Source organism: Arachis hypogaea, chromosome 13 (assembly GCF_003086295.3).
Source record: "Arachis hypogaea cultivar Tifrunner chromosome 13, arahy.Tifrunner.gnm2.J5K5, whole genome shotgun sequence".
NCBI lineage: Eukaryota > Viridiplantae > Streptophyta > Magnoliopsida > Fabales > Fabaceae > Arachis > Arachis hypogaea.
In genome coordinates this window covers 24,196,866-24,208,522 of record NC_092048.1, presented here as the reverse complement: position 1 = coordinate 24,208,522, position 11,657 = coordinate 24,196,866, and the positions used below count along the sequence as shown (strand labels likewise).

The 11,657-nt window shown below is 31.1% G+C and overlaps 1 protein-coding gene across 2 annotated transcripts; it reads right to left on the bottom strand.

The window, feature by feature from the left end:
* Window positions 1–2,895: 2,895 nt before the first annotated feature.
* LOC112737738 (cinnamoyl-CoA reductase CAD2) lies at window positions 2,896–6,527 on the bottom strand. 2 transcript variants are annotated; one of them, XM_072211492.1, is made up of 7 exons: window positions 6,282–6,527; window positions 5,664–5,869; window positions 5,404–5,573; window positions 5,130–5,321; window positions 4,780–4,948; window positions 4,240–4,426; window positions 2,896–3,257 (listed from the first exon to the last, which is right to left on the bottom strand). In XM_072211492.1, the coding sequence occupies exons 2-7, from the start codon at window positions 5,782–5,784 to the stop codon at window positions 3,113–3,115; spliced, it is 984 nt and encodes a 327-aa protein (XP_072067593.1). In that variant the 5' UTR covers window positions 5,785–5,869; window positions 6,282–6,527; the 3' UTR covers window positions 2,896–3,112. The 2 variants fall into 2 exon arrangements, with proteins under 2 accessions (XP_072067593.1, XP_025643583.1); XM_025787798.3 differs by lacking the exon at window positions 6,282–6,527 and having other exon boundaries at window positions 5,664–6,228.
* Window positions 6,528–11,657: the final 5,130 nt, after the last annotated feature.

Sequence of the window (11,657 nt, the reverse complement as noted above, 5' to 3'; positions counted from 1 at the left end):
TATCCTAGTTCTCAGATTGACCTGAAGATACAATACTTATCACTTGCTCAGATTTCCCTTCCACTGAAAAATAGAAGAAAATTATAGTGACCAAATGATATTCAATGCTGAAAACTAAAAGTTCATTGAGCAAATATTGACCCAAAGTTATTAAATTGATTGGTCAAGCAAATGATTTAGTTTGATAAAACTTTTATTTTTCAAAAGTAGCTTATATTAATAAGGAGATAATGTGCTTTACCAAACCAATCTATTCCCACTAACACTATCTACATTAGGGCTGGCAATGAGTAGGGTAGTGTAGGGTTTGGACCATATCCTAACCCTATCCGCGGGTTGAAAATTTCATTAAAACTTTACCCTATTCTACCTGTGAGTTGAGAATCTCTCAACTTTAATCTTACCTTACACGTGAGTCTCAATTTAGTCTTTGAGGTTTCAATTGCCTCTATTTAGTCCCCAAAGTTTATAAACGTGCCTCATATTAGTCCCTGAGACGATTTTTAGTATAAAAATGTTAATGGAGTGCTGTTATAGACTATCAGATGTCACATTAAAACTTGTAAATTGATGCAGTTTTGGTTTTGGCATTTAAATAGTTCAAAACGGCATCATATCACTTATTTTGTTAGGTAAAATTTTAATAAACACCATTTACGATGCTGTTTTTAGGTTATTTGAGTGCCAAAATTAAAACGACATCATTTTACAAGGTTTAGTGTGGCATCCGGCTGTTCACGACAGTGTTCCGTTAACGTTTGTACGTTGAAAATTGTTTCAAGGACTAACATGAGTTATGTTCAAGGACTAAATTGTGGATTGGATACAAGTTAAGGGACCAAATTGAGTATTATCTCTTTATTTTATATTAATTTTATAAATATATAATTGCCTTAACTAGTTTAGTGGTTGCTCACTTATTGCAATTCATTACATGAGGGAGGTTGTGGGTTCACTTTCGCCTCCTTCAATTTATATACCTAATTTTTATAAAATATGTATTATATATGGGTTGCGAGTAGGAGGGAGATTGTGACTTCAACTCTCACCTCCTTCAATATATATCTAAATTTTTATAAAATGGGGTGCGGGTAGGGTAAGGTAAAGTACATCCTAAACCCGTACCCTATTCTACCCTACCCGCAGGCATACCTGGACCGATCTCTATCTTACCAGGTCGGGTTGCAGATAGAGTATGTATTGCTAACCCTAATCTATATTGTCCCAAAAACCAATATAAAAGAAGATCAAGTAGCTCATTGACACTGAAAGTACCAAGTTCCCTACATATAGTAATTGTAGTAAGAACAAAATGGCCATGATTGTTTATCATCAGATTCACATTGGAAAACTTTTAGGCTATTGTCATGATTCAATAAGGTTTGGCAACTAAACCCGAGAATGAAATGACAATGATTTATGATCTATGAAGCACAAATACTTTGCTGAGTTGTCGTGTCTGCGTGTCGGACACATTTCGAACACGACACTCACCGACACTCGTCCGACACGCGTGTTTGCTGTGTCCAAACCGTGTCTCAATAAAAAATAAAAAATTCTTCTCCGGACACACTTGGACACACCTAAATACCATCACGTGTCTGCGTGTCCGGTCTTATTCTTAATATATATTCTTAAAATAAATTTAGATATAGTATATATTATTATTTATTAAAACAAAAAATATTTTAAATACTTGATATAATAAAATAAGACATTAAAAATAATTTAAAAAATTAATTTATATTTTATTATCAATAAAATATTAAAATATCATTACAGTTTATCTAAAAAATACTTTATATTTTATATATATGCGTGTCCCCGTGTCATGTAAGATTTTAAAATTTGCGTGTCGGCGTATCCCGTGTCGTGTCGTGTCCCGTGTCCGTGTCAGTGTCCGTGCATCATAGTTTATGATAAACACTGACCAAATGCCAAATTTACAAATGCAGACATACATATACGCACACAATTAGATGAAAACATTTGTGTGAGTGCAGCTAAACACAGTTATCTAAAACAATAAAAGACCTGATTAAATTAAAGTTTTACTCATTATTTTATTGTAAAATGACAACAGACTCATACAATAAGAGAAAATAACGCACTTCTACTCTTGTAAAGCAAAATCATATTTTATTTGCTGCATTGAAAATCATCTCCTTATCAATTTGAAAACATGAAAGCAGTTAGTGTTCATCCATGTATCCTTTCTCCACTCCAAATAAAGAAAGAGGTTACATATAAATCTAATCTAAAACCGTTATTACCATAACAATGGTGATCGGTATAAAGTGGGGATGAAAAACTAAGGAAAAGGTCAGCTATTATCCATTAATAAAAAAAACACTGAACATATAAAAACACTAGTATAGAAAGAATTTTGTAGATTGTCCTCCCTATCTGATTTTAGACCGGATGAAGAGAAAGTTTTCTAAAGTTCGTGAGACCGATAATTCAGCCAGTCTTTGGAATAATTATTAATTTTATAAATTAAGATTGGTAAACAAATCCCCAAAAATCTTCTTCAAATTTTGTCACCGTGCAGAATTGAATATCATAGTTATTGTTTTGTATTAACACACGACGAGATTTTTTTTTAATTCATATTGATTTATATAAATATGTTTATTTTTTTGCTGAAGGCTCAATCAGTATCAAATACGACGGCAGAGCGTGCTATACATATAGCACAACTCTAAAAAAGGCACAAAATTGTATTATATTCAAAGGGAGTTATTGTGAGCATCATCCTGCCAAACTCATAAACCTTCATTCCAATTTATATTTCAACTACAACTTCCACTTGGGAAAGTCTAGGGGTCAGCAACTTTTTTAAAAGTTGGTCAGCATTTAACCATAAAAAAAATTGAATGATTCCACACCATTGAATTTAATCTCACACCATTAAAAACATTATTGATGGCCAATTGATGATTACAAAATACAAAAGTTGCTGGCCCCTAGCACTCCTCCGATTACAATTACTATTCACGCAATAATCAATTTTTATTTCAAGTTTTATTTAACAGTACATTCATTCTGTAGCATCAGCAAGAAAAATCAAGTTCATGACTAAACATTTTCTCCTCTACTAATATATGATGAATTAAAAGTTGGTGAACTTCTTTTCTTTCAAACTTTCCACAGTCTCCTTGAGGCTCACTTCCAAAGGAATAAATTCAAGTACCAAGCTCTCTGTCTTTTCTTTCGAAACTTGATATGTTGGCACATACGGCTTATCATCGGCGGACCTAATAACAATGATGACAATATGAAAGTGGTATAAGAAAAATCAACACAAGAAAAACTAGAATTGTTTAAATTTTGTAAATGTGAAACAATAAAAGTGGTAAAAAATATCATATAAAACATATATGTAACGACTTAAGGAATTTTGTATGAATAGTCTACAAATTAGAAAATTCTTTTAAATATAAACTCATTACTAAGGTCTGTTTTTCTTTAAGGAAGAAGACAATTGAGATACAGATCCTTCAGCTTGCATAATAAAGAACACGCTAAGAAAAGGAAATAACTGAATGCTTAGAGATTAGAGTTATAACTTATAACACCACTATTGAGAGTGAGACTCTGCATGCTGAATGGCTAACAATAATATCATAAATCACTTGACCTACAAATTGTAAATTTAATTTTGAAGCAATATTGAATTAAACAAGAGTACTAAACCCTAGATGAAGAAAAAAAAAATCAGCTATAAGTAAATTAAAAAGTACATGTGCATTACCATATCACAAAAACTTAGAGATAAATAGATCAGATTAGAATGAAATTTATGAGGTATCCTACTAATATTACAAGTATTCTTATGCCCATGCTTGACAACTAACTTCATCATTCTCACATCCAAAGTTCATAAAACCTAAATCTAGCAATATTTTAATTTCCAAGATTAATCCTTATCTGGAAATACAAAGGCCCTTCAGAACACAGCTCTTGGTTTGGACTGAGAAATTCAATGAAATTATCATTATAAGAACTAAGAGTTGTACTAGTTGTCTAGTTGTAAAACTTCTGCACCAAATTTTCTAGACATTTCCAATTGCATTTTAGATAGACAATAAATAAAGTAATAAATACTATATTCAAATCAATGATGAATCTTTTAAGTAGATTGAGTTTTTAATCAAATAATGGAAGTATCAAAAGAAATTGATTCAGCAAATAGGGATTCGTATGAATTCTTGAAGGTAATCAAATAATGAAACTTACTTCTCTGGAAGGGGTAATGTTGGGTATAAATCACGTAAAAGTTTCACAATCCCTGAGAAATGTTCTACTCTTTCTACCATGCAATATCTCCCACTAGCTGAAAGAATTTCATAAGCCTGGATATGAGCATTTGCAACATCTTTCACATTGACCCATCCAAAAGTAGCATTTGGAAATGTTTGTGCACCTGCATCAAGGATGTCAATGATTTTCTTCTATTAAGCACGAGGAGAGGTCTTATCAATTGGAAAACCAAAAATATTTGGATCACACAAAAACAACTAATATTCATAAAATAACTAAATAAACAAACAACTCAAAATATATAGATACTTTTTTTTTTTTTCAATATTTTTGTTGTCTTATTCTGCATCTTCTGGTTGCTATGCATCTAATTAGATCAATTAGACAATCATAAGAGAGAATATATTGTCAACAAATATTTCGGTTAAATTCACACATTTATATTGTACTTTTATAACCCTCATTTACTATTTCAATTTTCATTCCACATGCGAAAAACAGAATTTTAAAAATTACCATTAATTACATTCAAAACACCACCAGCACTTGTGTTAAGTACTGGTTGCAGAAGAGGTCCAATCACCATTGCTGGGTTAATAGTGACCAACCGGATGTTGTTTTCTTTTGCAAATTTCCAGGCAGCATCTTCAGCCAATGTCTTTGAAAGCACATACCAGTACCATGACTGAAAAAGAAAAAAAAAAATGGGAAATAAAATTGGTGGTGCCAGAGTCTCAAATTTACAAGGGATTGAGCTTATTCATATGAATCAAAATCAAGTCAACAACACATAAAACTAATTCCACTTCCGCTAATTTGACCTAATTAGGCGAATATGATAACAATTTTAGGGACAGGGCACATACCTTCGACTCCTTACAGAGTTCTGGATCGGAAAACCAGGTCTCATCAACTACTACTTCAGGAGTCAGAGGCCTTCCATTAAATGTAACAGCAGCCATTGAAGAAGTTAAAACTACGCGCTTCACCGACTGAGATTTAACACATGCTTGAAGAACATTGAGGGTTCCTTTAACTGCCGGATCCAAAAGCTCAGCCTGAAGAAACAAAAAGAAACGCAGCGTCATGAAGAGGAGATAAGAATAAAAGATACAAATGAAATGTATAACCGAACCGAACCTGTGGATCGTTGACATCACGATAAAAGGGAGATGCTGTATGAAAGACACCATCACAGCCTTGAACAGCAGAGTCGAACGAACCTTCTTCTAGAAGATTCGCCTTCAACAGCTGTAGTCTCTCCTTGGCACCTTCAAGCTTAGTTAAGTGCTCTACCTTTCTCGGATCATCTGCAAGTTGTTAAGAGCAACACATTTGAAGAGATAAATACATAAATAAATAAATAAATTAAAAGTGATGGTAGAGTAAGAATAACAGACTTGTGTCACGAACAGTGGCCCTGACAGTGTAACCGCGATTAAGAAGAAACTTGACGATCCATGAAGCGATGTAACCGGAAGCTCCGGTGACACACACCACCTTGCCGTCGCTGCTGCTCATTCTTCAATATTCTCTTCGCTACTTTGTTGCTTGCTATACTTATCGGTTCTCTTTCGGAATGGATCCTCCCGTATTTTTCTTAGTCCTGCTTAAAAAATATATGGTGAAAAATCACGCTTGATAAAATAATTAAGGAACAAAAATGGAGAGAATCCATTCCTATTCTCTTTGAACCAAGAACCAGAAGCACAATGGAAGGAGAAAGAAAGAATAGAAAGGAAAAACAGAGTGCAGAAGGAGAAAAACAAATGACTTGCAATAGAAGTAAACAGAACTATTCCAAAATAAATGTAACACACTCTCATTTACATAGTGTAAGCTATTTATAGCCTAAGGTACTAACTAACACTATGTCACAGACTCAAAAAATTGAATTAACAGAAAACCAATTATTTAACACTTGAGTCTTGATTTTCTTGATCTGTTTTGTTATATGCGTTGGATGATGAGTCGAATACACTTGGGTTCTTTATATAGACACAAGTTCATAACTCTACCTTATGAGTTCACAACTCAACATGACGAATGCGCTTACATGTCCCTCATGACTGCAGATAAAACTAACAGTCCTAAGCACTTGTCACAGTTTTACGTCCAATGAATAAGGGTGAGTTCATGTAAAATCATTCATACATACTTTGGTTTTCAATGAAAAGTTTGAACAATGTGAACAACCACAAATTAAATGAAAATACACTACACTCTAATTTAATGCTACTAATTAAATTTACTCTTTTAACCTTATTAATTCACATTGTTTATCCATTGTTCAAAAATCTTGTTGGTTACCTATACTTTTCCTAAATTAGTCATTCATAAATGTTAGAGGAAATTACACCTACCTTCTCTAATATCCGACAACATAACACTCCTAATTTTGACATGACAGATCACACTTGCCTCGTGTGAAATATCCAATTTACCGTTTTTCTTAAAAGCATTCTTTCTTTCTATCTTCCATTGTTCTCATTGAGTCATTGTCTGGCCGAGTAACAGATAAAAAAAACTTGCATCAAACTATATTAATTAATAACAAACGTACAGCATGAAGCTAGGATAAATTGTTTGGCATAAAAATGACAAAATAATTGAAATCTAAATAAGAGTATAACACCCTCAAGACAGCACACCGATATTCTAGCTAGGAGTATTTTGCAAGACAACGCTAAAACACAGAAACAAACAATAAATATAAACACCGAAAACAATGAGTAATTATGTTCTTCTTCTAGTTCATCCTCCAATGATATAAACCTAATTAAGTTCAAGTTATTGAATGTGGCCGTTGTTGTTGTTGAGCCATATTCTGATGATTCTTTATTGAGATAACAACACAAAGTTCTGGCACCAATTCCACATGGACCAAGAGTTAAATGATTTAATTTCTTCTAACAGTTTTTAACTATCAACTTCATTTAAAATTGACTGCACCTGAATTTTCACATTTTTCTAAAATCAAAGTAATTCTCTGTTGGACGTTGTGGAATGCGAAAAATTTGTTATACGGGAATCTTTGTATTTTTGTATTGGACATTGTAGAAGGCAAGAAATTTAGAGGTTATTGAAAGTGAAAAACTAGCAGTAACAATAATTATGGAAATAGCAAGAAAATTCTAACAAAAGATGACTAAGTTATAGAGTATCGTATTTTGTGAATCTTCAATCTCTTTGGTTAATTTTTCTTTTACTAGTATTTGGTGTTTACTAAAGTGGAAGATTTTTTTTTTTTTGTCTTTGTTCTTATAATAAACAATGTATTTTTTTTTTTGAATTTAGATTTTCTAAATTTTGAATTTCACTTTAGAAAATAAAGTGTGATCTCTTATCATCTATTTTATAGGTAAGGCCAAAAGAAAAAAAAAAAGAGAACATTTAAAAAGTAAGAGATCACACTTTATTTTTTAAAGTAAAAATCCAAAATTGAGAAGATCCATATTCTTTTTTTTTACAAAGCAATGCAATTATATATCTTTAAAAAAAATGAATATCACATATTAAATTTGGCGGTACTAATTATTATTTACTTTTTTATTTTTGAAATTAACTGGCTTGGATATAAATTTTAATTTTTTTTAATTCAAAATTAAAAAAATTCTGTTTTAGATAAGCAATGCTGGGTTTTGCGAAAGTAAGATTAAAAAAAGTTATATAAATATCTAATTGTTTTGAAAATTTTGTTTGAATTTTCGGATAAGTTAACTTACTCTATTAGTGAATTGATTGATGTATTTTAAAACAAATAGTACTAGATTTAGACGAGATATACTTTATAAAATATATAAATTAATTTTAAATTTAATAATTATAAAATTAAAAAAATTATACATAAAAATTGAACTTTAAATAAAATTTAAAAAATAATCCATTTAAATTTATTTATTTGACTTCATATTATATTTTTTTTATTTTTGTTCTTTAAGTAGTTATTTTTATTTTTTTAGATTATATTTAAATACTATAGTACAAATATAAATTATTAGATAAAATACAAGTTTGAATATAATCTTTCAATAGTTAAAATTAATATTCAATTTTTTCATTTTATTTTTCATGAATTACAATAATATCATATATTTTTAATAATATTACAATTAAACAATATAGATTGTTAAAAGAAAAAAATGTGATATATAGATTATTATATAACTAATGAATACAATTAAATAAAAAAATATAATAAGAATTAAAAAAAAGAATAAAAGACATCATATATTTTAGTATTTTAGAAATTTATCATCTAATATACAAGTTTAACCAATTAAAAGAAAAACTATAGTCATCAACCATATTCTTCACATAAGTATTAGTAAGAATAGATAGAGAGAAAAAAAAGAGAAGATAAAAAATAAGCGTGAAGTAAATGTTGTTTTATATAGTAAATATATATGAAATGAGAGGATGTATTATGTTTTAATATTTGGTTTATATCTATTAAAGAGAAATAATATTAATATTGTCTTATATAAAAGTAAAGAGTAAAAAAATATAAAAAATATAGAGTAACCTAAAAAAAATAAATGTCATGAGCATGAGAAGAAAAATGAAGAAGCATTTTAAGTTATACTTTTATATAGTAAATATAAAAGAGAGTAAGTCAGTAAGTATGAAAAGAGAAGATGCATTATTTATGTTTTATTATTCAATTTATATCTATTAAAAGAAAAATAATATTAACATTGAAGGCATATACATAGTACCCTATAAACAAGTAAAGAGTAAGAGAATATAAAAATCAAAGAATAATCTAAAGAAAAATAAATGTCACGAGAGTGAAAAGAAAAATAAAGAAGAATCCTAAGTTGTAATACGAAGAATGAAACTAGGTTATGCCATCTTAGAAAAAAAATAACTATTAGAGAATAATCCTAAAATGATCTTGGTCTCTCTTTTAATATATCACTACAAGAAAAACGTTGAATATCGTCGGATTTGTCAGTGAATTTACCAAAAAAAATTTTGGTAATATGTTTATCATCGGAATAAATCCGACGGTATAAATCTCGCTAGTAATTATTTACTGATGGCGAATTCTTTCGTCTGCCGCTAATTATCGTCAGAATATTTTCGCTTGTAGTTTTTACCATCAAATTTTTCTCGGTAAATCCGACGGTAATATATTATTAATAATTAAATTAATAACTATTGACGGATTTAATCGATAGTAAATCTGACAATAAACTTAAATTTAATTTTTTAAAAACATTGTTTAAAAACTAATATATAATTCATGCATATTAAACATCTTATTTCAAAACTTGAGGATACAATATTTCATGATATAACAACAAATTTCAACAAATAAAAAAATTTTACAAACAAAACTAAAAAAAATCCTAAGAAACCAGAACAAAAACTTTACAAGTTTCAACAAGTAAACACAATTTATAAACAGAATTCAATAAATAAAAATTCTAAGGCTTGTAAAATTTAAAAGTCATAATTAACAAGAAATAAGAATAAAGAATGAACAAATTATACCTAAACTCCATTGAAAGATGCAGCCACAGAGGTGCAAAGACTGAGAGAAACGAAGCATCACGGCCAGCACAGCAACATCACTGCCGGCACTTGCTCGTATAATCTTAATTCACCAAGGGGTTGTTAAGTATAGTTGCGAAAACAAAGTGGATTCACAATTTCACTAATAGTTAGAATAGAAAATAAGACATACAACTTTATTATCCTTATATTTTGACAAAGTAGAAGGTGCACTAACATTTGGACCGACATTTAAACAACATATTTCATTATTATGTTCAATTTTTTGAGTCCAGAGCAACTAATTTGTATTCACAATCAACAAAACCAATTCAACAATTAATAAAATTAGCATATTCATAGTTAGCAAATCCAATCCTAACCTAATTCAACAATAAAATTAACAACAATAACATTTCAACAATTTCAACATGTTAATTTAACCTCTTCCATATTCTAATTAGATTCATAAATCATATTCTAATAAATGAATCAACTATTAAAAATTAATATAGAATATTAGAATAATTAAAAAAAACTTACATGTTGACTGTTGTTGTAACTATAGAATCGAGCAGTGCAATGCAGGAAGTAACATCCACAAAAGAGAGGTGAGGGAGGGATTGGGACACGATGTGGTGCGGCGAGACGCAAGCACTCACCAGGCGTTGAGTGCAGTGATGGCGGATGAGCAGAATACGAGACAGATAGAGCAAGACAGCTAGCGACGAGCACGCGAGAGACGACGAGCGGAGGAGGCGTGACGAGACGCGGGCATGTGGTGGATTCGGTGAGAGCAAATGACGTGGTGGATCCGGCGAAAGGCACGGCAACGGACGCTAGCGTGTGGTGGCGGTGAACCGAGATGAGAGTGGGAGGGCTGGGCGAGAAGGGGGCGGCGGTGTGCCTCTATGTGTATGGATGGGAGTGAGAGTGAGAGAGCTGTGGGTGGGGTGGGTAATTTTAATTTATGACAAGATTACCGTCATATTTACCGGAGGATTTATCCACCGATAATGCTTTGCGAATGACCACAGCATTGCACTAATTAAGGTTACCGATGGATAAATTCACTGGTAAATCCGATGGTAATGCTCGCGCCAATTTTTTTCTTTTTTACCTCCATTTATTACTGGCAAATTTACTGTTGGAAAATCAAATCCGATATAACTTTTTTACCTGATGAATTTTTTTTGTCAAATTCACCGGTAAATCCCGTCGGTAAACCCACTGCTAACTAGGGGTGTACATGGTCCAGTGCGATCCGAAGACCCTGCCCGGACCTGAACACTTTTGGAGCTAATTTGGTGTGATTTCACCTATATTTATACTCATTTCAAGAATACATATTAAGAATAAGATTAGATACGTTGACATGTGATAGTATTTAGGTGTGTCTTAGCGTATTAGAGGATTTTTTATATTTTTTATTAGGACACGGTTCGACACAAAAGACACGTGCATCGAGTGTTGATGAATATTGTGTTTAAAATGCATTTGACACGCGAATACGATAAATTAAAAAAGTGTCCGTACTTTATAGAATACCGTTAATGTATTGAAATCTTAAAAGCAATTTTCTTAATTTTTTTTTGTTTGGAGTTATGCTTCTACTAATTGATTATCATAAAAAAAGAGACATATAAGGAAAAAATTTTAAAAGTAAATTTTTTAGGCTAAAGAATTTTAATATAAATTTTAGAGGTGTGCTTTACTTGGAAATGGAAGTTTTTGATGTATATACAGGTGGGTGGCAATTGCAAACATATAGGCACAACACGCAGGTAACATGCTGAGTCAGCATGCAACTCACATGTTGGACACATGGCAAAATTGCACGTAACACGTAAGTAACGTGTTGCCACGTGGCGCTCATCCATTCAACACGTAGCCTG